The sequence below is a fragment of the Telopea speciosissima genome, chromosome 2 (genome assembly GCF_018873765.1).
Source record: "Telopea speciosissima isolate NSW1024214 ecotype Mountain lineage chromosome 2, Tspe_v1, whole genome shotgun sequence".
Taxonomy (NCBI): domain Eukaryota; kingdom Viridiplantae; phylum Streptophyta; class Magnoliopsida; order Proteales; family Proteaceae; genus Telopea; species Telopea speciosissima.
This window is the reverse complement of record NC_057917.1, coordinates 44,358,802-44,386,002: the sequence shown is the minus strand read 5'-3', so window position 1 is coordinate 44,386,002 and position 27,201 is coordinate 44,358,802. Positions and strand designations below refer to the sequence as shown.

The 27,201-nt window shown below is 40.1% G+C and overlaps 1 protein-coding gene across 1 annotated transcript in view; it reads left to right on the top strand.

The window, feature by feature from the left end:
- LOC122650745 overlaps positions 1-26,667 on the top strand; it is a 32,420-nt gene extending 5,753 nt beyond the window's left edge. The window contains exons 4-8 of the mRNA XM_043844135.1: positions 18,711-18,759; positions 20,438-20,530; positions 21,742-21,856; positions 25,821-26,050; positions 26,200-26,667. Coding sequence (XP_043700070.1) covers positions 18,711-18,759; positions 20,438-20,530; positions 21,742-21,856; positions 25,821-26,050; positions 26,200-26,667 — 955 coding nt within the window. The remainder of the gene's footprint in view (positions 1-18,710; positions 18,760-20,437; positions 20,531-21,741; positions 21,857-25,820; positions 26,051-26,199) is intronic.
- The last annotated feature ends 534 nt before the right edge of the window (positions 26,668-27,201 follow it).

The window sequence follows — 27,201 nt, the reverse complement described above, 5'->3', positions numbered from 1 at the left end:
ACTATCAGAGAACAATGCATGTCAGCTCCATCGGACTATGAGTGGGGTCGATCCTGGACGTCGGAGTAATTATTATTAGAATATTTGTAAGCATTTGAGTCACTAGATGACTACTTGACTTGTATTGGACTATTGGGGATATTGTCATATTGATATCATCTTCTTAACTTGTTATTTACTTATTGTACTTAATATTATGACTTAAGTTATGACTTATGAGTCATTCACTTTATGTTTCCAACTTCCAAGTCAATTTACTTGTTTAAATTGCTTATTAATCATTAATTTATTATGTCTCCTAGTACTTAAAGTCTTAAACAATGTGTATGTGTAATTAACTAAGTTATACATTAGGATTTGACCGTACATTGCCAATCAATGGTGCAAATCCAAAACACCACTTTGGGTGACTATTTTTGCAATTCGAACATTTAAATGTGTTTATATAGCCTAAAATAGGGTTTCTATGAAGTTTCAGGCCTTAACTTGGCCTAAAACCCACCGAAATGACCTACCGAAACATAACAGAAAAATGCAAAATTTTGACCGAAATATCCGAAATTTTGGATATTTCGGTCAGTCCGAAACACCGAAACGAAACAAGTTTTCGAACTATGGTATCAACACAACTGGTCTGGTGAACAATACCATGGTCAACTAGATAGTTTTGAAATTGAGATTCTTTATACTCGGTTCCATTATCACTTCACAATATTTTGAGAGTAGCCTGGAACTGAGTTTGGACCATTTTATGAAAATACCGGAAACACTCAAAAACTTGATTTTTTGTGTGTAAAAGATACACCCATGTGTGCCTAGAGTGACAGTCAATAAAAGAAACAAACCATCGGTGACCAGAAAGAGATGTTTTACGACTAGGACCCCAAACATCAGAATGCACCAATTGAAAACAAGAAGAACTCCTTTTATTTGATAAAGAATAAGTTGATCGTGTTTATTTGGCCAGAACACAAGCCTCACAAAAAAAGTCATCCTTAGTACATGGGTTGACCAAACTAGGAAATAAATGTGCTAAAATTCCTAATGGAGGGTAACCTAATCTAGAGTGCCATTGGTAAAGTTCAGAAGAGATCAAGGAGTTCTAAGGTAGCGGAGAAGGTAATGGTGGTGGAGAGGGATGACCATCTTCAAGCAGGTACAATCCACCGTGTACTTTACCCAATCCAATCGTCTTCCCAGAGTTCAGATCCTGAAAAACACAATGGGAAGGAAAAAAAGTTACTTTGCAATTAAGATCACGAGTAATACTACTGATAGAAAGAAGGTTAGTAGTAAAATTAGGAATATGTAAACAGAGAACAAAGGAAGAGAAGAAGTACAGTTGATGATTCCTTTACCAGATATCAAAGAAAGGGAACCATTAGCTACTTTGACCTTGTCTTTCCCAGAAGTGGGAGAATAACGAAGGAACAGGCTAGAGGAAACGGTCACGTGATCTGTAGCTCCAGAATCTATGATCCAAGGATGGGAAGCTATAGAAGCACAGTGACCACCAAATAAAATACCTGACTGGGCAAAGTGTGAACCTGAAGGAGCAACAGAGTTGGTAGTATCAGCAGATGTAGTAGAGGCAGCAGCAGCGGAAGTTCTAAGCACACATAGGAATGCCTGTAGATCATCTCGGGATAGACCAATGTCAGTAGCAGGGGCTGTAGTAACAGTCTCAGTGTGATGAGCCTTATTCTTTGGCTTTGTCTTTGTTTTGACAGCCCTTTTAGCTTCAAAGTCAGCTGGTTTCCTATGAAATTTCCAGCACTTCTCTTTGGTGTGGTAGGGTTTGTGACAGTGCTCACAAACAACAATCCCTGTAGTAGAATCACCAAGAGAAGCAGTGCCAACAGGTGCAAGAGTAGCCGGGGCAGTAGCCTTGAGGGCTGATCTGTCAGTAATAGGTGCATGCAGCATGGCAGCCCTGTGGTTTTTCTCAGAGGAGACCAAAGCATAGGACTGTTCAAGGGTGGGAAAAGGTTTATGGCCTAACACCTGAACCCGAATTTGGTCATACTCCACATTCAAACCAGCTAAAAAGTCATATACTCTAATCTTGTCCACATGCTTCTTGTAGGAAGTAATGTCAGCTGCTGTAGTAGGGTGATAATCAGAGAAGTGGTCCAATTGCTGCCAAAGGCTGCGCAAAGTAGAATAGTATTTAGAGGCTGACAACTCTCCCTGAGTAGTGTGAAGCACCTTCTGCCTGAGTTCATACACCTGGGCATCATTGCCAAGCTGCCCATAAGTTTCTTTGCAAGCAGCCCATATTTGAGAGGCTGTATCAAGGAGAAGAAATCATGCGCAAGATCTGAAGTCATCGAACCAATGAGGTATGACATGAGCACCCCATTATTGGCAAGCCATCTATCTTGAGCATGACCAGTCCCAGTTGGCATAATAGTGGTGCCATTAATGTGACTAGTAAGGCCACGGCCAGCAATGGCAAAGGAAGCAGACCGAGACCAAAGCAAGTAATTGGAACGATCCAGTTTGATTGGATTAGGAGGAAAGGTATGAAATTCTGATTTGCCTTGGCTATCACCAACAGAAGTTCCAGTCAAATTAACTAAGTCGCCCTTGATCACAGAGAAGTTGGTGGGATGAGAAACCCAAGAATCTCTTCAAGGTAAGGGCTGAAATTGGTGGAGAATCCTCTTTAAATATAGGAAGAGATGTCTAAAAAAACCAGAAGCATCTGACAGAGAAATCCTTGAGATCGGATTTTTTAGGGTTTTGAAAAAAACCCTGATTTTGGTGGAATCGATGGAGGGCTGATTGCTGACAAAAAAACACCAGATAGAGCTGAAACTTGGATTGAGTGTGCTTCTAATAGGACTGAAGTACTCCTCCAAAAACCAGCTCCAATGGAAACCTGAAACTCCTAGATCGATATTTGTCAGGGTTTTGAGAAAACCCTGATTTGATGAAAAGAAATCGATCTAGGAGGTCTTCAATCTTGTTGGAGATAGGAACTGATCCAAAGAAATAAACACTGCCACAGTTCTTGAGTCTTCAATGAGGTAGATTGGTCCCTTGGAAAGAAGTGGAAGCAATCCAAAAAAAATGAAGAAGCAAATATCGTAGGCAGCAAGAACTTGTCCCTAGCGATCAAAAAACCTTATCATAGGATGAGGTAAAGGAGGGCAGCAACTGGATCTGTCAATTACCTCATCAGTGCTGCCCTAGTGGGAGAATGATGGAGAGAGAAGATCAAAAAAGAAGAGGGGGGTGGGAAGAGGAGATCGAGAGTGAAAGGGAGGAGGGGGGGGGGAAATCAAGAATGAAAAAAAACTCCCTAATTCAAACCTGCTCTGATGCCATGTTGAGATATTAGAATTAGGAGTGAATGCTTGGATGGTCTAAGGTAGACCCCAAGCCATATATTTATAATAAGGAATGAAAATTACATGGACAGAATTGTCCCTATCATAGCTGACATGGTTGTACATGAAATAAAATAGTAAAAAGTCCAGAATACCCCCCACAGTATTCTAGCCCATACAATCCAACACTCCCTGACGCCAATAAAATGACCATATGCATTGAATTCCGACCAATTGCTCTCTTTGGTAAAGACAGCTGACCATATTTGTCTATAACCATGGATTTTCTTTATAGTTATTGAGAGAAAGTGCGAAGGGGATTTGGTGAGGTCTGACATTACTCAATTTGCCACCAACTACATTGCATTGCAGAGCTTTCAGGTGAAGATGGATGGCCTGAGGTCTATGTTTACTAGTAAGGAGTGATTTAGTTGGAGAGAGTCGGGTTCGTCAGGGGGTAAGGCAGCACAGGCAACCATCTCTAGTGATCAGTTCTTGCAGGACTTGAAGAAGGTCCTTCATATATTGGATCTAGTGGTAAGGGTATTGAGGTTGGTATACTCAAGGTTGTGCCTACCTTGCACACCTGTATGCTGCCATGGAACTAATGAAGGAATGCGTGAGAGCTGCGATACCTCAAGGTAGGAAGGTGTACCTTAAAATCATTGAGGATTGATGGGAGAAGCACTTGCATCATCCACTGCATAAAGCTGGTGAGTTTTATATGTTTAGTGAAAGATACTTAAGTTAATTTACATTCCATTTGAATATTCATAAGCACTGACAAGTTATTTATGTAATTATCAATGTAGTATCTTAATCCTAAGTATTACTACAAGCGTCAATTTGGGATTGATGACTCATTGCTAGAAGCAGTAGAAAATATGGTGGCGAAGTTGGAACCTAATGTTGATATACATGCAAAATGCAATAATGAGGTGAGACCAAGTTAGTCACTAATTTATAAGGAATGTAATTACTTTATACTCTATTGTGTACTGTTGAGTTATGTAACCTGAGACGGTATTTTGGGTATTTTTGGGTGTTTTCCCCCATAGCCAGTAGAGTCAGCTATGTAGGGGGTTTATTTATAATTCTGTCCTCTACTTGAAAGTTATAAATATATTGCTTGGTGATCACATTGATCATTCAAGCCATTCACTAAATTCTGTTTTGTTAATATGGCATCAAAGCCAAAGTCTCTGATCTGAGTTTTCAAAACCCACCTCGCTCCCCCTTCTCCTCGACTTTCTTTCTTGGTTCTCATCCTCCACGTTAGAGCAGCACTAATGAGGTGATCGTATGATCTAGATGCTGCCCTCCATCCTACCTCTTATCTCCATGTTCTAAATACAACTTCAGATCGATGGTTTCTACAACCCTTTGCGATTTTTGAATCTCTTTTTTTTGAAGATCAAGCCTTCTCTTCCACCAACCTCTTCTCTAGCTCATCAGTTACATTCAACAACTTCTCCTGATCTCCATCTATGGCATTGTCAGCTTGGCCATCCTTTACTTCGGACTTTAGCTTTTTTATTTCCTCAATTAGTTAAAAATTGTAAAACAGATGAGTTTTTTTGTGAGGCCTGTGTTTTGGCCAAACAGTCTCGTTCTAGTTATTCTCCTTTAAATAAAAGAAGTGTTTCTCCCTTTGCTTTAGTTCATACTGATGTGTGGGGTCCTGCCCGTCATGCTTCCATTTCTAGCAATAGATGGTTTGTTTCCTTTATAGATTGCTTTACTCGGACCACTTGAGTGTACATGATGCAGCACAAAAGTGAGGTTTTCCACTGTTTTCAGCTCTTTCATCGTATGGTTCATACCCAATTCAATGCCACCTTAAAAATTCTGCGGAGTGATGATGGTGGGGAATACATGGACGGTCAGTTCCACAATTATTTGGCTGAAAATGGGACATTCATCAGACCGGCTATGTTGACACTCCGGCCCAGAATGGTGTGGCTGAAAGAAAGAATCGTCACCTTCTTGAAGTGGCTCGGGCCATTATGTTTGTTCGGCAGGTCCCTTCTCAATATTGGAATGATGCTGTCCTTACCGCTGCCTACTTCATAAACCGCATGCCTACCTGTGTTCTTGATAGCCGTGCCCGTATTGACATCCTTCAGGGTTCTTTTGTGGTGCACCCGAAAATATTTGGCTGTGTTATGCTCGCAACCATCATCGTCATGGCAAGCTTGATCCTCGTAGCATTCGGTGTATTTTTTTGGGCTACTTCGCTACCCAAAAAGGATACAAGTGCTATCATCCTCCCACTCGACATACTTTGGTCACTATGGATATTGTCTTCCATGAATCCTTGGCATATTATTGTCAGCCACCTCTTCAGGGGGAGCATGATCCACGTTTTGAAGGTGTGCCTACTACACTAGCGGTTCCTATGCAAGGGGAGCCTTCTCCTTCAGACCTTCTAACTCCAGCCTCTAGTTTGGTTCCTATTCAGGGGGTGCATAGACCTGTGAGTCACATTCCTGTTGATAAAGTCTATACCCGGAAGCACAAGGAGCAAGTTGGGACTACCACTACTGTACCTCCTCTTCAATTGTCAGAACTTGATCCAGAGCCTACTATACCATCTGGTAGGGATCCTTCTTTGACTTACTTATTGTTGTTCGTAAAGGCATTAGGTCTTGTACTCAACATCCCATCTCCAATGTTGTTTCTTATGATTATTTCTTCTTCCTATCATACATTTGTGTCATCTCTTTCCTCGTTTCTATTCCTCAGAAATGGCAGGAGGCGATTGCAGATCCAAAGTGGAAAATAGCCATGATGGAAGAGATGAAGGCCTTTCCAAAAATGAGATGTGGGAGCTAGTGGTTTTTCCTACGGGCAAGAAACTTGTCGGCTGTAAATGGGTATTTGTTGTCAAGCAGAAGATAAACGGGTCAGTAGATAGATACAAGGCCAGACTTGTGGCCAAGGGGTTTACTCAAACCTATGGGATCGACTATCAGGAGACTTTTGCCTCTGTTGCAAAGTTGAATACTATTCGGGATTTACTGTCATATGCTGTCAATCTAGGCTGGGATTTGCAGCAATTGGACGTAAAAAATACCTTTCTTCATGGAAAGCTGGAAGAGGAAGCTTATATGGAGATTCCCCTAGGTTTTTCTTTTGACAAGACTTATAGGAAGGTTTGCAGACTGAAGCGGGCATTATATGGGCTGAAGCAGTCTCCTCGGGCTTGGTTTGGCCGGTTCCATAAATCAATGATCTTTGTAGGATACAAACAGAGTAATGCTAATCACACTTTGTTCATCAAGTGCTGTGTAGATAAGGTTACTCTTCTTATAGTCTATGTCAATGACATAGTTGTGAGTTGTGACTGGCAATGATGCAGATGAGGTTTCTCACCTGAAGGTTTTCTTGGGATTGAAGTTGCCCATTCTCCCAAAGGAAGTATGTTTTAGACCTATTCTCAGAGACTGGTTTGTTAGGGTTTCATCCTTGTGACACTCCTTTGGAAGCTACTACTCGTCTAAAAGAGAAGGATGCTGATTCGGTTAATAAGGGACGATATCAACGATTAGTGGGAAAATTGATTTACCTCTCCCACACTAGACTAGACATCGCATTTGCAGTAAGTTTGGTCAGTCAGTTCATGTATGATCCCTACTCCAGTTATATGGCTGTTGTTCTTTGCATTCTCCATTACTTGAAGTTAGCTCCAAGAAAAGGGATTCTCTTGTCTCCACATGATCATCTTCGTATTGAGGCCTACACCGATGCTAACTGGGGTGGTAATCCTGACTGGAAATCTACTTCAGGTTATTGTACGTTTGTAGGAGGTAATCTTGTCACTTGACTTAGTAAAAAGTAAAATGTTGTGGCAAGGTCCAATGCTGAAGCGGAATTCCGTGCCATGGCCCAAGGCATTTGTGAGTTATTGCGGCTTCAGAGTTTACTCCGAGAGCTTAGTGGTTAAGTTCATCGTCCAATGATGTTGTACTGTGACAACAAAGCAACAATCAACATTGCCCACAATCCAGTGCAGCATGACCGTACCAAGCATGTGGAGATTGACAGACACTTCATCAAGGAGAAGTTAGAGAGTGGGCAGATTTGTATACCTTTGTGAAGTTAGGTGATCTGATTGTTGATTTCTTCACTAAAGGACTAAGTGGAAAATTGTTTCATCCTAGTTTAGTTAAGTTGGGCATGTGTGATATCTATGCACCAACTTGAGGGGGAGTGTTGAGTTATGTAACCTGAGAGGGAATTTTGGGTATTTTTGGGTGTTTTCCCCAATAGCCAGTAGAGTCGGTTATGTGGGGGGTTTATTGGTAATTCTGTCCTCTACTTGAAAGTTATAAATATATTGCTTGGTGATCACATTTATCATTCAAGCCATTCACTAAATTCTGTTTTGTTAACATGTACTAATGCAAGGCATGTTTGAACTTTGAAATGAGTATAGATAAAGAACTTCAAATATGTTGTTGGAAGTTTCAGTTGTAAGGTCATAGTTGTTGCTAGAGATTCCACAAACGCTGGTAGGTCCACTGCATTATTTGTCATATTCTTTCCATTGAATTCACATACCCATAAGTAATCCTAAAAAAAGGGTGTACCCAGTGCACGAGGCTCCCGCCACTGCAGGGTCTGGGTAGGGTCATAGTATGCAGCCTTACCCCCACTTCGTGAAGAAGCTGTTTCCAGAGACTCGAACCTGTGACCACTTGGTCACAATGGAACAACCTTACCATTGCACCAAGGTCCACCCTCACCCATAAGTAATCTTAATATTCTAAATTTTTAATGCAATTGACTGGTGGGTGCTCTATGGGAAAGACTCACTTAACTCGAGAAAAATAACAATCAAGGTGCTTTCTCAGACTTGTTTAGCCTCTGGATGCATGTGCAATTGGAGTACATTCTCACTTATCCGTTCAAGAGGCAGAACCATTTGAGTCACAGATGACTAGAGCAATTGATGTATGTGCATTACAACACGAGACTGAGGATGCAACACATATGCCAAGGCACGAAGGGTTATAATGATCAAGCTTGCCAACAGTTTTCAGCTTGACTTGGAGGAAGAGGGGGATCCTCTATACCAGTGGGTGGAAGGATCGATGTGACCCTGTCATGGATCAGGTTAGGGGTAGGTCCGACTCCGAGATAGTTGGTCAGATGGGTACCGATGTGGACGAGTATATGACATCTCGCGAGGGCTAGCGGGGAGTATGATAGTGTCCATGGACGTCTTAGTGATGCAGACATAGAGGCAGCAGTGGAGGACATGGAAGTCCAGCTCAACCATCCAAAGATCCTTAGAGGATTTGAGAGAATAAGAGCCCAACATGGCAACATGGCTAATTGGATTCTGACTGCAATCAAGGATCCTTGATTGGCTGATTTGGTGTTGATTGCAATCAAGGATTAGTTGGCTGATTTACAGTTGATTGCCTTCTAATCCTATCCTTAATTAGTTTTTACCTAATATGCTATGTTTTTATTTAGTATGTTCTTATTTTAGTAAAACTCAATCTTAGACTTAGGGATTGAGATTGGGCTTTGGGAAATCCTATAAAAAGACCTATTGTAATAGTGGTAAGGTAGATTTTGAATAATATTGAATTTTGACATCCATTGGAGCGTTTCAAAGGAGCTTGCGAGTTCCAACCTTGTGATTGAGTGTTCTTCTTCCTCCTTGACCCTGCTCGATCCTATACCTTTGGCACAAGGCTGCTCCATTATGGTATTAGAGCCAAAGCAAGGTGCAACGAGTAAGGCTCCCAAGTGGAGGGGAGGTCACACTAGTCACATAGAGGACGTTATGTTGAGAGACGAGAATGCTCAACTGTGTCAACAGATTGCTGCAATGAATCTTGAGATGGAGCGTTTGTGATTCTCATCTCGTCATTCTAGTAGATCGGATAACTCCACAAGCAGTCAGTCACCCTCATCTGAAGATGAAAGGCGTACCATTGCTATGAGACCACTACGACGACATGCTCAAGAGGAGCGAGAGGTCGAATGGTTTCGAAAGTTGAAAGGCGACCACACAACTCCAGCTGAAAATATCAACCTCGGAGTGGAGAATCGACAATTTTGCCAACAAGCTACCAACAATCGATTCGTCACCCAGGTTGATCTGAGAGAACCTCCCAAGTTTGAAGAGTACCAGGATGAGTACATCGACGAACATGATAGTTTTGAAAGCCTTGAACCTGATTCTATTTTAGAAGCATAACACGGTGAGCCAACATCATTAAATGTAAGTGATTGTTTTCCTTGCAAAGAACCAGTCCCAACAACCACTGATCTTCCCATCAAGGAGGTCACCTCTCAAGTCTTTGATTTGGTTCCATCATGCATATCAGTTTCTGTTTTTGGAGATTTTTTCGTAAAGGAAATGATGAACACGACACCGCAGCAAGATTAATATTTGGAGCCGTTGCAACTATGCAACTTTCTTTACTTATTGGTTGACAATGTTGCGGAGAAGACGAATGGAGACATGTTCCAATGGATCGACATTATCAATATGTATGATGATCCATATTTGGCCGTTATTTCTTTCCCCTCTGTACTTCAATTTGTTCACGGTATACACATCGTCAACAAGCCATATTTTAATGCCTCATTTCTTCAAGCCGTGAACATCTCAATTGCTATCGCTATCAAATCTGAAGTTGAGTTACAAATTCTACTATATTCAATTGGAGATATCACTATCACTAATGACTTTGTCTGGTTTCCATTTAATCCTGGTAGAAGGTGAACATCTGAAGATGGTGACTTAAATTCGAGGTCGAATTATTCTAAACTAGGAGGGAATGATGCAGGCATAAAGGCAGCAGTGGAGGACGTGGAAGTCCAGCTCAACCACCCAAAGATCCTTAAAAGATCTGAGAGAATAAGAGCCCAACATGGCAACATGGCTAATTGGATTCTGACTGCAATCAAGGATCCTTGATTGGCTGATTTGGTATTGATTGCAATCAAGGATTGATTGGCTGATTTGGTGTTAATTGCAATCAAGGCTTGATTGGCTGATTTGGTGTTGATTGCAATCAAGGATTGGTTGGCTGATTTACAGTTGATTGCCTTCTAATTCTATCCTTAATTAGTTTTTACCTAATATGCTATATTTTTATTTAGTATGTTCTTATTTTAGTAAAACTTAATCTTAGACTTAGGGATTGAGATTGGGCTTTGGGAATCCTATAAAAGGACCTATTATAATAGTGGTAAGGCAGATTTTTAATAATATTGAATTTTGACTTCCATTGGAGCGTTTCAAAGGAGCTTGCGAGTTCCAACCTGGTGATTGAGTGTTCTTCTTCCTCCTTTACCCTGCTCGATCCTATACCCTTGGCACATGGCTGCTCTATACACCTATGGTGGATTCCGAAGAGCCAACTCAATTAGCCATTTTGGAATCTGAAGAACCTGGCTGGACCCCGTACATAAGTTTTGCAGGTGGAGCATATGCAAAACCCATCAATCTCCTAGGCCGGGTCATAGGTAAGAAGCTATTATTGTAAATATTGACTTAATTTCTTGATTGTGTTAATGGGCTGAAATGTAATTTTTCTCCTGTGGAACCCACATCCCCATGTCCCAACATGACCGAGGCCTTAATTATGTCGTGAGACATCAGTCCCAGGACTTAACTATAAGTTATTAGGGAGTTAGTTGTCATTTAATTAGGTTGGAGAATCAAATTTTCCAAACTATTTCTTTTATGACCAAACCAAACAGACCTTAGTTGGCCTTAGCTATATAAGAAAGACTTAACTTAGGAATTCATTTCCTACCCAAATATGAAACCTATTTCTGCTCTAGAGAAAAGGAAGAGAATGAAGAGGATAGAAAGAGGAAATGGAGAAGAAAGCTTGAAGATCTTGACTATTGAAGTGAGGAGCCTTGGGGAAGATCAATTTTAGTTGGATTGCTACCATCTCCTTCATCTCATATCTTGGTAGATCATCAAACATATTTTGATCTGTCCATTTCTCTCCTTCCTTTGAAATTTTAATGAGTTCCTAACTCAAGTAACCCAAAATTGAGAAATTAGGGCTTTTGGTATAAACCCTCTCCAATCCAACATGCAATTGGATAGACTCAACCCAACTATGTTTCTTTTATTTCCCTTCAAGCCAATTTTATGTTTTAAGGGTGTGCATAGTAAGATCCATGAAAGAACACCCAAAACCCCTTTACTGTTATGACCACCGGATGGAAAATTAGCCATCCCAACGGTCAACCAGTCCCAGGGGGTACTTTCCATCCGGTCCTCCCATGCTGCCTTTGTTTTGGTCCTAAACTTTCGGGCTTTGACTTAAGTTTATTCCTAGACCTAATTCATGTTTTGTGTTATAAAATTAGGTTGTGAATCCTTCTGTTGGTGAGGTTTAGTTGTGAGTTTGGATCTTCTTTTGGTTAGGACCAGCTCTCCAACTCAAGGTAAGGGGATTTGACCTTAATTTGAGAGTGTTTATTACTGTCTTTTTCTATTTATGCTTGCTGCACTCGTTCTTTTGCATTAGATGTATGCATGATGATAGGATGCATTCCATATTGTATGTGCATATTATTATTATTATTGTGAATTATGAATGATGTTGTTGAGATAGTGATGGAACTGAATTATTCAACTACCTACTATTGAATCATATGACATTTATGTTAGAAATGCATATGGTTAGGCTTTCATAAACCCAATGTTACGACCCTTACCAACAAGGGTGAGGTGTTGGATAATCCGTGGTAGGTCCGAAAAAATGATTTTGGAATGCCATTCACTGTCCTAGGTCCGATAAGTACTTCCGGAATGGGATAAACAGTAGGGTTAGCATTTGGGGTTTCGCTGGGGTCCGATGTGTTATTCCGGAACTGGCGGGTCTCCACCGTAGTAGAGTGATATTCTCGGGTGTTCAATGTGTTGTTTGCATTTTCGGAACTGAGAATATGATACCTATTACAGTAGCATGTATACCTCATGAGGCCTAGATCTGTTGTTAGTTGCATGGTTAGCTTTAAGACATGCATCATGGACTATTTGCATCTGTTTGCATGTTTTTCCCTTGCTGGGCTCAGTGGAGCTCATCCCCGCGGATATTTATTTATTTTTAGATGTTATGGCTAGTTGTGAAGAATCAGGATCGGATAGAGTAGCCGCTTTGGACTTCCACACCGATGATGGTTATGCGGTGCAAGAGTTCGAAGTTCATGATGTTTTTTGCTTGTGCGATGCTTGCGCATTTCTGTGATGTGGTGGCCTGACGGACAAGGCTATGTTTATCTTGTGTTTATACTTTACTTTTGTTATAGATAAGCATATAGTGGCTTATTTTCTGTTTTAAGCTTGTATTTACTTTTGGAAGAATTGTATAGTGTAAATGCAAGTTTATTAATATATCAAGTTTATCACTTAGTTTCCTCTTATTACTCTTGTTATTAATATTTGTTCTCTTCCGCTGCATTTTGATTACTGTATTGTGAAAACTTGTGAGTGGGAGTACTGTACTTGTAATCTTGGAGGTTGATTGGATGTCGGTTGGCATCCAGTCACACCATGCCCTTATTAATCGGGTCGGGATGTGACAGGTTGGATTGTCGGTTGGTATCCAGTCACACCATGCCCTTACTAATCGGGCCGGGGTATGACAGCAGTGGCATGCACCGTCATATCGATATGGCACGGGGAGCACCGGTTCCGAGTATAGTGACTAAGTCAGTTTGGGAAAGCTAGCTCTTCATTATCATTACCCTCTTCCTCTAAGTATGAGGGTCAGTCATGCGTTGGGTCAGGTTTTATGGACAACATCTTTGGGTTCTCAACCCCCTAGCTACACATGTCACACCCCGACCCAGTTATTAAGGGCCAAGTGTGGCGGGATGTCTCTGACATCCAACCAATCCCCAAGGATCACAAGTGCAGTACCCTATTCACAATCATTGTTCACAGATATAGTAATCAGAGGCAGCGGAAACAATTTAATTAATAGAGATAACATCATTAGTAAGAGAAGTCTAAATGATATTTCATTTATATAAATGATAAGGCTTGTGATACAACTATATAGTTCTCAAAGGTAGCACAGAGTAAAAGTATACAAGAAACTATTCTATAACTATATAAAGCATTTATAAAGCATAAAAGAGTGGGGGGGGGCAGCCTGGACTATCAGGCCAAGATCAGGAGGTTGCCCAATCATCACGTGCGTACGAAGTATCGTGCACTTTAAACTCCAGCGCCGCAAATTCAACATTAGAAGTAACTAAATCACCTTAAAAATAAGGATATCCACAGGGGTGAGCTCTCAACTGAGCCCAGTAAGGGGGGTACAAGCATTCAAACACAATAAATCCATGATGCATGTATAAACTAACATGTTCCTAAACGAGATACTAAGTCTCATGGGGTATAAGTACTACTACTAGTGGTAGATGCTAACCTCGGTCTCGAACTAACCCTTCGGTCACCCGAGCGAAACCATTCTACCACGGTGAGGACCCGCCGCCCGGAACTAACACATCGGACCCCGACAGACCCCCAAATGACCAACCCTCGCTGTTTATTCCCACAAGAATTAGGGACCCACTAACATGGGACGAAGATGGCATCCCGGAACTAACACATCGGTCTCGCCACGGGTTGTCTAACACCTTTCCCCCTGTTGGTAAGGGGCGCAGTACTGGGTAATGAATATCAACCTAGCCCAGTGCAGTCTAAACATGATGAGGCAAGCATGATCTGAGTTATAAATTACCGAATTCCATCATCATAAATTCACATCATATAAATAATCAATGCAAATGCAATGCAGTATGTCTTTGTGCAACCTATTTTACATGCAGTCTAATACATTAAATAAAAGTTAGAAAAGTACATGCTTCAGGTATAGAGGTAATAATGCATGAGCATGGCATTCAGCATAAAGTTGAAATTAATGTGATAAATACGTAGGAAATTAAGGTCGAATCCCCTTACCTATAGTTGTAGCTAGCCTAGGTGAATAAACTCCAATAGGCAGGCAAGAACAGACCAAGACAGTCCTAAATATAAGACAAGAATATTATAGATTAGTTATAGAAGGAATTCTAGGTCAGTTACCCACCAAAAATCCAACAAACCGACTAGAAAACAGTAGAAACAACCCTAAACAACATACCAAACACCATGCAATAGATCCTGGGATGGTCTAAGGTCAAGTCCCAATGGGGCTAGGTCATAAGGGCACAAAAATGGGGGAGCCGGATGCAGACTTCTAGGGAGCCGGTCAACCGGCCCTGGGCCTGCAACTCCATTCGGGAGTGTGTCCGAATTTGGGGTTTTTCCTATTTTTAGGTAGATCTTCACATGCAAGGAAGAAACTAAGTGTTTTAACATTATATAAAGGTGGGTCTACCTATATAGGAGTTCAAATTCATAAATAACTTCATAATTTTGGTAATTATTCAGTTAAACCCAATTAATTAGTTTAGGGTTTATAAATTGCCATCAAGAACAGCAATACAACTTTCAGACTTGGTAATTTCCCAAATTTCAGGTCTTAGAGAGTCAAAAACTGTTTCAAATCAGTCTAATTATGCTCAATTTCACAAACCCAAGCTTGGTCTCCAAGCTTTAATGGCAGAAATTCTTAATAGGTGAACTAGAGATGGAGAAGAAGGGAAATAAAGAGGAAGACAGCAAGTATCCAAGGCTTACCTCAGTTATAGGAATAGATTTAGAGTGCAGGCAGCTTTCTAATGGAGATTCTTGGTTCAGCTCCAAGTGTTGAAGACAAGCCCTAAGGTAAGCTTCCTTTTTTTCCCTCTCTTCTTCTCTTCTCTTTTCCTCTTTCTTTCCTTCTCTCCCAAGCTGGAACGAATTTCTTTAGCTCCCTTAGACTTGTGAATAGTGATCAATTGGAAAGGCTTTTGATATTTATCTAACTACTTAAGCACTAAGGGGTAAATCTGTCTTTTGGACATAAATTAGATTTAAACTAATTTTTAAAATAGTTTATAAACCTGAATTCGTATTTATTGGTCTATTCTATCCATAACTTGATGCCGGGCGACATTAAAGGTCATCCGAACACGGGTAATTGTCTGGAACAGCATTCCCCACTGTGGAACAGGGTCCCACAACGACAATTTTACTAAAATACCTTTCTAACCCTATTTGGTCGTACAAAACGTTATATAAATATATTTTAAATTATACTTACATTGAGTTTAATTAAGGGGAGGTCCTGCACTGTCCACCAGCAGACCGACACAGTAGCTCAGTGCGGGGTCCCACAAGGTAAAAATTATTATTTTGCCCCTAATACACTAATTAATTAAAAATACAACATACATACATATAAAATGGTATTCTTACCTGGGATTCGGCCTAAGACAGAGAGATGCTTCGCAGGCCATCAATCCAGCATGCCAAGCTTATGTGTTGTCTTTCGCTAGACACCTCAGACTCATTTAAGGCCACGGTAGTTGGCTGATCGGAATGCCTTTACAGACGAGTCATGAGATAGGTCTGAATTTCTTAATCAAGACAGCCCACAACTTAGAGGCTAGTATGGGCAAAGTTGAACCAGAACTTGAAATCACACAGATTCCAAAAGTTCAAATTTATTCGGAAATTTAACCGGGTTTCACAACACATGCCGGTGCTGGTTCCAATTCCATATGTATCATCCAGTAGTAGTGTCTCTTGAGTCTTGAATGAGTTCCTTATGGTTTAGAGATATATACCCTAGGTTATGGACCTATGGTACCTCGAGTATGTTGATGATTCCATTTATAGGGCTGTTATGGACTTTGAGCATTTCTTCCGCCATACTATGACATGGCTAGCTTTTGTGATTCAGTTGGAGGAGAACTTGGTTCGGTATCAACAATATTCTAGTGCTTTTGATTTTGCCCGACACTCGTTTCAATACTAGAATTCTAGGACAATAGGATGAGCATAGGGATGACTTGTTGCTTGTATTGTTGAATGTTGCCTCCAATATATTTGACTCTATGTAACAAACAATATTAGATATATTTGACCCTATTGCTTATTTAAGATGTTTTACTTGAATTATGTATTCTAATACTAAAGATTGTGTGGAATATAGTCTATATCAGTGTATATATACAACGTAAACTACCAACCTAGGGTCCGAAGTCAAAGTAACATTTAGGTGTGATTTTTAAAATCTAAGTTTTCCACTATGTTTGTAGGGCCTAAATAGGCTTCCTACAAGTTTCATGTCTTAATTAGGTCATATGGCCCCCGAAACCCAAGTTTGAAAAAAAAAAGTTTCAGCAGCTGAAACCATGCCTGGAGCTAAAACCTCGAACCTTTTTGCATCAAACTTGATGCAGTTCTTTTTTGAAATTAACTTGGCAACAGTACTGCTGGCCAATTGTTTTGTTTGGTTTGCTGTGAGTCATGAAGAAGCTTAATTTGTCATTGTTTTCTGTCTATCTAGGAAAATCATGCATCTGGGTTTGAATGTGCCCTCTTTACTGATGTTAATGGTTTTTGGCTTTCAATTGCTGTTGACTGTGTAAGGAAGGAATTGAGGACCTGATTTCAATTTGTCTGCATGATGGAAAATCATGTATCTGGGTTTGAATGTGCCCTCTTTACTGATGTTAATTGATTGTGGATCCTAAGGGATCTGCACTTCAGGATCGATTCTGGAGGGCAACCAGATCAAAATCAGGTTGTGTAGGACCAAAGTAGGGTAGGCTAATAAGATTTTAAGGCTGTTGATTGTGTTGGTAATGGTGGTGAGGGGTGAGGCTTTAAAGGGAAGAAGAAAGAAGATGTATTTGAAGGTGGAAGGTGAAGGGTCAGGTTGTGGAATATGAAGGGTTGCTTATGGTATGAAGGTAAGATGGTAGATGGATAGTTGGATAGGTGCAACCTGCTGGTTGCCAACCGTCGGAGTCCCACTGTGGTTACGATTGAAGGAGTCCCACCTTGATCCCGCTTGAGTCTCACAAACCTTCTTACATCTCACAAGAAAAAACTCTCACAAAAGGAGTAGTCATATTTCAGATTTTTTCTTGGATGATTGAGAGCTCACCCATGATTTCAATTTATAGATGAAGGAGGCTGAACCTCAATTGATTACCTCCTATTCAGTATTTGCAATTCCCAAACAAAGGGAAGAATTCCAAAGGCTGGATACATTAACCACTAGAACATTAAATGGTCTTTTGGAATTCCCAAGACATGGAGGGAGGCTTTTAAAGACAATAACTACTTGTAGGAAAAAACACAAATAAAGAGGCCTTGATAAGTTGAAGAGTCCAACAACTCATTCATAACATAGGAAGCCTAGGGGAGATAAAGAGTCAAACATCCATAGCCCACGAATTGGGAGCTGAAGGGGCTGGCTAAGCTGGAATTTGAAGGGGCCGGCTGCTGGATCAGATGGATGTTCTGCATCATTAATGGTTTGGCTTTCAATTGCTGGTGACTGTGTATTGAAGGTATTGAGGACCTGATTGGACCTGATTTTGAATCTATCTGCATGATGAGATTTAAATCTGTTGACGAATGTTTGTCTAAAATTTAATTGAGAACTAAAAAAGTTGAAGTGTTGAATGATTTAACCAAGCAATGGCAGAGGGTTTGGTATAATGGAGGCAAATTATAAAGTATAAACAATGGAAAGAGGACTAATAAATGGACAAACGATCCCCCAGCCAATCCATGTGCAAAACTCAGCACAAACAGGTATCAGAACCAGCACCCTTTCAAAAAGAAACAGCACCGACGGGTCTTGCAAGGATGATACCATACTATACCAACAGATAATGAACCCATGCCATCACCAGCAAAAACAGAAAACCTGCATCTCTTCCCCCCTACCCTCAAAGAATTAGAGAATGGGCTGAATCCCAAGTTCAAGGGAAATTGTGGTTGGGTAGCTCCTTCATGACATAATTCTTGAACTTTTTGTATTGATGCATAATTCTTTCCTTTGTGTTGGTCTACAGGTCTACGTAGAACTTTAAGGATGCTTGTTTTAAATGCCTTATGTCAAGACGCTCCTCATTTTCACATTTCTTTTTAATAAGTTCCTCTGTCCTTACCTGAAAATTTCTTGCTTCCTTTTTTAGTCCAACCAAAGATGAAGAGAATGGAAAATGTAAAATATCATTCTCACAGTTTTCTTCATTTAGGCTTAGTTTCATGTAAAAGAACAAATTTCTGGGAAAATCTTGCGTTCTATACTGATTTTACCTAATAATTTTACTTTTATGTGGGTTTTACCTGGAAACAATTGGAGCCTGATGAAAAATTTCTCTTGCATATTTTTATTTTCGTTGCTGAAAATTTCTCATTGCCCTTGAGAAAAATAAATTTTTTTCAAGACATGAACTCTAATTCATTATTTGAGCACACAGGTCTGAAGATGAAGTCTCTAAGATTGTCAGATCTTGTAACAACCACAAGGTTAGATCTTATTGTTTTTCTATGGAAGCTGCAGATTCTTCTTCTTTGTTTTATCATTTTAAATTATGCAAGTATTCATCTGATTTTCCCATTTGAGTGCACTATTGAAAGTGGGGGTTTCCCTACCCTACCCCCCTTTCTCTTAGTTGGCAATTCCAAAAGATTTTTTTTAATAAAATTTAAGTTAAAAAAGACAGTGACACATCCTTTTCACACAAATATGATGGAGTGGAATTTTTCAATTTTAAGAACATAAGATAAGCAAGTTATACATTGCATAAAGCTATATTTCTCCAGTCGGATTATCATCTCCTATTCTGGGGTTCGAAAACTCTTGTTTCGGTCTTGTGTCAGCTTAACTGAAATTTTGCTGAAACAGTGCATTTTTTTTCGGTGAGTTTCGGTAAACAGAAGAGAATGGATGGAGAAACCACCACAATTATGCCAGTTCATGCATATTAGTAATCTGATGCTCAGGACTTGCAAGACAAAATTTTGGGAACAGCATCACAACAAAAGTTGAGTCATGTGGATTAAATTGCATGAGAAGAGCAGATCCCAACTTCCATGTCAATATCCATTCACTACAGCGAAGCACTTATCGGTGGCAATTCTTTTATCAAAAGCTTGATTGTATAGTCTCTGATAAAGCTCCCCAAGCAGTTGCTTCTTCAAACCATGTACAACAACTCAGCCTTATCCCAACTAAATGGGGTTGGCTACATGGGTCCTTGCTCTCCAATCAGCTCTATTCGAAGTCATACTTGATACAAGGCCTAAGCTATGCATGTTTTTCTCACCACTTCTCCTAAGGTCATTTTAGGTCTGCCCCTGGCTATTTTAGTTCTTTCAACCTGAATCAAATCATTCCTCCGTATTGGGGCATCCAATGGCCTCCGAGGAACATGGCCATGCCACCTTAAACAACTTTCTCGTAGTTTATCATGTATCGGAGCTACTCCCAAAGCAGCTTTAATTTGATCATTCCTTGTTTTATCTTTCCCTTTTTTGCTACTCATCCATCTCAACATCCTCATCTCCGCTACTCTTAAAGTTTATCTATATGATGATTTCTTCAAACCATGTATCCTCCCAAAATTATTATTCTGTCACCCTTTCCAACCTGATCATTTTTTGAATATACATTTCGATATTGGTCAATGTTCTATTTCTTCTACATACTCTCTCTTTGGTATCCTAACTTCTCTATGATTCCAACCAGCATCACTAGAACTCACCACATATTCGGCTAAAAACCATTAAAATAAAAGCTACTTAACTCCCCTCTCCACTTAAAAGATTAGTGTGTCATTTGGTGATTCAAATACTGCCAACATGGCTCTGCTAGGAGTTATGACCCTCCTACCCAGCTCTATCTCCCATAACCAACCCGGCTTCTTCTGCCAAAAATGCTTATTTCCTAAAATTTCAGCACAGAATTGCACAAAAAAAGAAAGCCAAAAAGGAAGGAAGATACATCGCTTGACTTGAAATTTGATGCCTCATCTTACCCTAACATTAAATGAATCGCTGAAAGTTCCAAGAACTAATACTCACTAACCAAGCATAATTTATGACTAGATAATCTCATTGGTTTCCTTGATTTTTATAGTGTATAAACGGTCTGGTTGGCTCCTAGAAGTATTGTCTAAACTGCTCATTCTTTTGTCATAAGCAGGTTCCTATTGTACCTTATGGTGGAGCTACATCACTTGAGGGTCACACCTTGTCTCCACATGGGGGTGTATGCATTGACATGTCATTGATGAAAGTATGAATTAAAAGTTTCTTATTAACTTTTATGACAATTAGCTCTTACTCTTGCATTTTCTTTTTGATCAGCAGTTAAGAGTTTTTGTATTATGTGTTGTAGCATTTTGTTCAGAAATGTGGGGGAATAAGTCAATAGGATGTCCCAAACAACCTTATTGAATTAAGTCTTCCCACCACCCCCGTGTGCGTCCTTTTTTTGATTATCTTTTGCTTGTTTTCCATGTGCTGTATTCTTCAACTCGATAGGTCCTTTTTGTGTAACAAAGTCAGTAATTCATAAAAAGGAAAAGATTATCTCCAAATGTGTGACAAAAGGACAGAATGGACAAGATCTGTCTGATGGGGGACCATCATGGAGGTCCTGGTTACCCACTGTTTCTCCATGTATGAGGCTCAGGGCCCAGCTGATGATTTTTCTGGAGACCCTTGGGCCTCCATGCAGAGAATAAGGTTGTTCTTCAATGGTCTTTTTGTTTGTTTTTCATTTGCTGTGTTCCCCTACTGATAAGTCATCTTTTTTTTTGCAATAAAATTGGTGTTATTCACAAAAAAAGAAAGATGCCCTGGAAGGCCCAAATACGTGACAAATCAGCAAAGGACAGCATGAACAAGGTGCACTGATGAGTGACCATCATGGAGATCCAGATTACCTATTGTTCCTCCACATATGAGGTTCAGGAACTGAGCACATGAATATCCTAGAGACCCTGATGGAGATTGGATGATGGAGGATCTGCTTGTGGTGGGACAGAAGTAATCGGGTATTCTAATCACCTAAGGATTAGAGTTAGAAAACCTCATGTAAATCCAGAATCGGAGGAAGTAGGAACCAAAACCAGCAACTGAGATTTAATTCACCAGAGAAAAGACATGTAATTTGGCAAAATTCTGGTTCAGCGGGCTAACAGGGAAGGAGAATAAATCCTTAAAGTTTGAACCAGAACCAGTGATCGGATTTGAGCATCTTAGGAGATAACTAAAATAATGATTTAGTCCTTGAGACTCCTGTTAGATACCATTTTGCTATCTTTTCTCATTCTGACATGATTTGTAATCGAAGTTATTTCACGTTCAATTCTGAGTAAAGCTTATCAACTTTAAGATGTTTTAGGTTTGCTGGGATTTAAATGCTTTCTGTACAAAAGTTAATCGAGGAAACATCTGCTACTGCAATAACCAGAGGCTGCATTTCTGCTGTTTGCATGGCAGAATGTTAAAGTACTGCATCTTGAAGACATGGATGTGGTTGTTGAGCCTGGGATTGGATGGATGGAGCTTAATGAATACCTGGAATCTTATGGTCTTTTCTTTCCGCTTGATCCAGGTCAGTATAGAACCTGTATTTCATAAATCCTTTTGTTAGTTTCACTTAAAAAATGATTCATGAGATCTATTATATTTGAAAATAACATTTATTATAGTATTAATTGATTGGAAAATTGAAGTCTCTGATGTGTCGATTCAGCTTTGTCATGTCCTCATTTGTCCCCATTCAGTTTTCTTGTCTATCATTTAGGTATTATGGAGATTCTTTTGGTTCACTAGTGTTTCATCAACATCAATCATCATCCTTATTAGACTTGTGACTTATGTTATTTTTGCCATCATCTTCTTCTTCTTCCTCAATGAAAAATTGATTGCCTTCATGGCTCATATTCTTTTGACAATTCAATTGAATTATAATGACAGAAAGAAGGATAGTAGCTGGACCACTTGCAGTGCTGTTGAGCAATCCAGCTTCTTGAGCTGCAGAATTATATGGTTCCTTCAACCTTCAAAATGAGGAAAGAGTGCAAATTCAGCACATCATGCAATGGGGTTTTAAACCTCCAATGCTGCCCATAACTTTCCATCAACTTGTTGCATTTAGTTGGTAAAAATCCTCTTTGTAGTCGGTCTTATTTCTTTGATGGAGGTTTTGTCAACACTGTCACATAGTTTGTTTGCTATTAAAGGGCAGAAAATTCTTCCTCATACTTTTCTTGTATTTTCCCAAGCGGGTATCTTAAAGTTTTATTTGTCATTGCAGCAGTCAACTTTTCCTACCAGGCTGAATTTGATGCTCATTCCCTCAACCTCCATCCCACCAGCTTCACCATTCCTGTCCTGATTCATTTTTGCACTCAAAAGTTAGTTTGATAGTGTTCAAAGAAGAAATAAACTCAAATCGCAATCCACAATGTAATTGTGGGGATTCTATTTAGGAACCTGTATACAAGAGTTAAGGGATTGGATGGTTCTGACTGATCCTTATCTGGTTTGGCGAGGGATTGTTGATCATCGTTGATCAATCCAGAAAATATATCCCTCCGTCAATCATTATCATCCTGCTGGACCTGCTCATGTGGCTCTCCATGCAGACTGTTAAGATATGCTGTAATATTGCTGTCAGTCCCCTGTGGTTGTCTTAGTTAGCACTAGTCTTAGTTGGTTTCCTAGTGTATTTCTAAGTTAAATTAGTTAGTCTTGACTGGTATTGTAATCTTCTATTAGCTTTCTATTACCACTAGGAGTCCTGTGATATTGTAACTAGTGTTAGGTTTTATCTATAAAGCATTGTAGAGGGAGAGATCTATCATATGGACTATTGCGCTCTCCAGCAGTAGTTCTCTCTTCTTCTCCCTTTCGCTTGTTCTTTGCTGTTGGTACCGGTTATCTGATTCTGGTAATGTTGCATGGTATCTGAGCTTAGATAATCAGTGCTAGCATTTTTTTTTATCTCTGTTTTGAGAGTCTCCATTTCGATTTGCTCTTAAGGTGTGCAGCCACCTCCAAGTGTTTTTCCTTCATAGCACATCGAGAGAGGCGAGATTTCGAGTTAAGGTCCAAATCTCGCTGAGAGGGTGCCTTTTTTTATAGTATGGTTTGGTCGAGATCGAGATATACCATGAGATCTCTGCGAGATACCGAGATCTCGACCGAGATCTTGCACAAATCCTGTATCGCCTACTGTTTCATCTTGTCACAATACCGAGATATTTTTGAGATCTCGCTGAGATCTTGTACTTTGCGTAGGACAGATTAATGCAAAAGTCGACCTCGAACCAGGGAAACCAGTGGGAGATCGATTGCAGCCAGGATCAACACAATAAGGATGAACAAATTGAATAACTGAAACTTTTATTGTGTGTGTTTTTTTTTCTGTTTACATATGAAAGAAGAACATAGAAAAGGATAAGAAGAAGAAGAAGAAGAGGATATAGAGAAGATAGAAGAAGAATGGGGTAGGGGATGGCTTTCTCAGTCTGGGTCTCTCACCCACAGCTATCCCAACTGTTGAAACAAGGATATTCTCCCATAAACGATGGCAACATGGCCTGAAAATTCTATTCTCCAAAATCTGATCCGTCTTTACAATAGGGGGCCGTTAATAGCTTAGACAAGCTTACAAAAGAGAAGGTAGAAAATAGAAACTTCCTAAAATAGAAACTAACTGAAAATAGAAAGTAGGAAATAGAAACTACTAAACCTAGCAACTAGTGACAATGAACTTTTTGAAAATAGAAGCTAACTAGAATTAGAAACTACCAAGGCTTTATTTATCAGCCTTCTAAAACAAAAGGAAGGACAATAAAATAGAAACTAAATAAATTAGAAATTCTTCTAGAAGTCTTCAAAGTTGCATTCAATCTCCACCAACTTCTTCATATCTGCCCCCAAATCACTGTTCACGAGAACAGTAACTCGGGCACTGTTCTTGTGAACAGTAATTTTTTTAATAAAAATTTCTGTCTTGGTCCCTTCTCTTCTTCATGCTTCTCTCTGGGCTGGGGCTGCCTTAGGTGATGCTTCATAGAACCATCAAGAACTTACCACATCATCAGAGCAGGCTGCCTCTCACAGCAGTCGAATCCCACAACCTTGCTGGGCTGGTAATGTAGAAGGGGTTCAACTAAGAACCACTCTACAGTAGGATCGTTAAACCCATAAGCCCAAAATAGAAACAAGAGGCAGAATTAGAAAGTATATGAAATCAACCAAACCAGCCAAAGGAATTCTCCCAGGTTTGGATCAAGTGATGCTTGTATAGGGTAGAAACACTGCTGAATGTTTCAATTGATTCTGATGGTTGAGCTGGAAGATAAGACAGCAACTCCCAAAATAGAAACTAATTCTCTGCAGGCCAAACCAGCCATGTGACGGTGATCAAACTTGGATCGAGTGTAGGATCCATGGAGAGAGGGCTCTACTGCAACTTTGATGAAGTTCTGATGGGTAGAAGTGAAGTTATGGGGGTGGAATGAAAATAGAAGGTTTGTGGAATTTGGGAGTTTCAGGCTGTGGAATGAGGTGGGGGTGACAAGAAAAGAACCTGCAAAGCAGAAACTTCATACACAGAAGACCAAAAATCCTTCTGTTGGAATATGGGCTTTCCGTGTGACATGGGTCGACCCATGATATATGGTCGACCCATGGGGTTGTTTTTTCTATTTAGTTGTTTATTCCTATTCCTAGTTATATTCCTAGCTCTACTATGTTGCCTAGTCAGCTAGTTAGAGTTAGAGTTCTAATTGTAATTGGTTTCTTATGGATTTACTATTATAAATAAATCGTGGAGGGCTCATTGCTCTACACAAGCCATTATTATCATTATTTCTTCATGGTATCAGAGCTGAAAACGATACCTGAGAGATAATTCTCACATCCCAATATCGATCTCCCTACTTGAGATTGAATTCTGCTCCCACTCATCTTCCCCTTCCTAAAACCCTAAACCCACCGAAACCCTAAAGCCTTCTCTCTTCTCTTCTTCTTCTTTTATGGAGGCGGTACTTTGAGGTGATCTCATAATGATCTAGTACCTGCCCATAATCTTACCTCCTTTCGTGTATTCCTTTTTTTATGATCTCCAACAATCGTGAGATCCATGTCTGAAGATTGAAGCTCTGCAGTTTATTGAAGACCTGCAGAATTTTTTTATGAAGACCTGCAGCTTTATTTGAAGACCTGCAATTTTTTATTCGAAGACCAGCAGATTTTTTTAAGCCCTGCAATTTTTTGAAGACCTGCAGATTATTCAAAAAACCTGCAGGTATTTTTTTCCTGTTGCAGACCTGCGGCCACAACAGATCTGGTTTTTTTGTTTCTGCAGTTCTCGGTTTCCAGAATTCCTGCAGATTTTTTTGTTCTTCGCAGTTTTTCTGCACTATACATAAGCAGAACCAGTATTCCATCACGAGCCGAGATCTCCTTTTTGCAGAAATCGATTTCTGCACTTTTTTGGAATCGATATCTGCAATTTTCTTGGCTGTTTTTGGATTTTTTTGTGATCATTATGCCTGATTCAGAAGTCTCTACAGTGGCCACTGGCCAAACTACTGCACAAGGGAATCATCATGATTATCCCTCTTTTCCAGTCAGCCCAGTAAAGCTCGATGGCACCAATTATTTACTCTGGTCCACATCAGTTTTTCTCTCCATTGATGCAAGGGGTTATAAGGGATATATCTATGGTACCACTGTCAAGCCAAGTGAGGCTGGTTCATTACAAGACAAGTGGAGTTCAAGTAACTCTCTTGTTATGTCTTTTCTTCTCAGTGCAATGACTCCTTCCATTGCCCGTGGCTAGCCGCAAAAATTTGGAAAGCTGCTAAGGGTACCTATTCCCAGGTAGGGAATGATGCACAAGTTTATGATATTCAACGGAAAATTCATGCAACCAAACAGGGTGAACTGACCTTATCCGAATATCACTGTGAACTCCGTAGTTTGTGGCAGGAGCTTGACTATTATGATAACTTTCAGCTTGATTGTCTTTCTGATATTACCAAATTTCAGCTTAGGGAGGACAAATTTAGAGTATACACTTTTTTGACTGGCCTTAATGTGGAATATGATCAGCTTCGGTCTCAAGTTTTGAGTCGTTCACCTTTTCCCACTTTGGAGCAAGCCTACTCTTTGATACAATTGGAAGATACTCGTCGTTCCACCATGTTACCAACTACACAGCCAGAGAGATCTGCTTTAATTTCTTCTGGGGGTGGCTCTTCTAATACTGGTACCCGTTCCTCATTTGAGAAGGAACCTCTTAAGTGTACCCATTGTGGAAAAGAACGACATACTGTGGATTATTGCTGGAAGTTGCATGGTCGGCCATCTGATTCATCTGATGGTGGTGGTGGTAGTCGTGGTTGAGGCCATGGTCGTGGTCGTGGTCGTGGTGGTCATGGTGGCACACAGGCTCACCTTTCTGAAGCTACTGAAACAGCCCCTACTACTCCTTTCTGCAGAGGAACTTGCTGTTTTTCGTCGCATGATGACAAACTTTGGATCTCTTGCATCTTCATCTGCATCTGCCTCTACCTCGACTGTGGTTCCCTCTTCTGAATCCAACCTTGTTTTCTCCAAACCAGGTATTTCTTTTGCTGGTCAGTGTGCTTCGGCATTATCTCATCCTTGGATAATTGATTCAGGAGCTACTGACCACATGATTAGTACATCTAATTTGTTTTTTCGTTATTCTCCTTGTTCAGGCAAAGATAAAATTAAAATAGCCGATGGTTCTCTTTCCTTTGTATCCGGGAAGGGGGCCATCCATTGCTCTCCTTCTTTATCTTTGTCCTCTGTTTTGCATGTCCCTAAGCTAACTTCTAATTTGCTTTCTATCAGAAGTTTGACCTCTGATCTAAATTGTAAAGCTATTTTTTATCCTTCACATTGTGTCTTTTA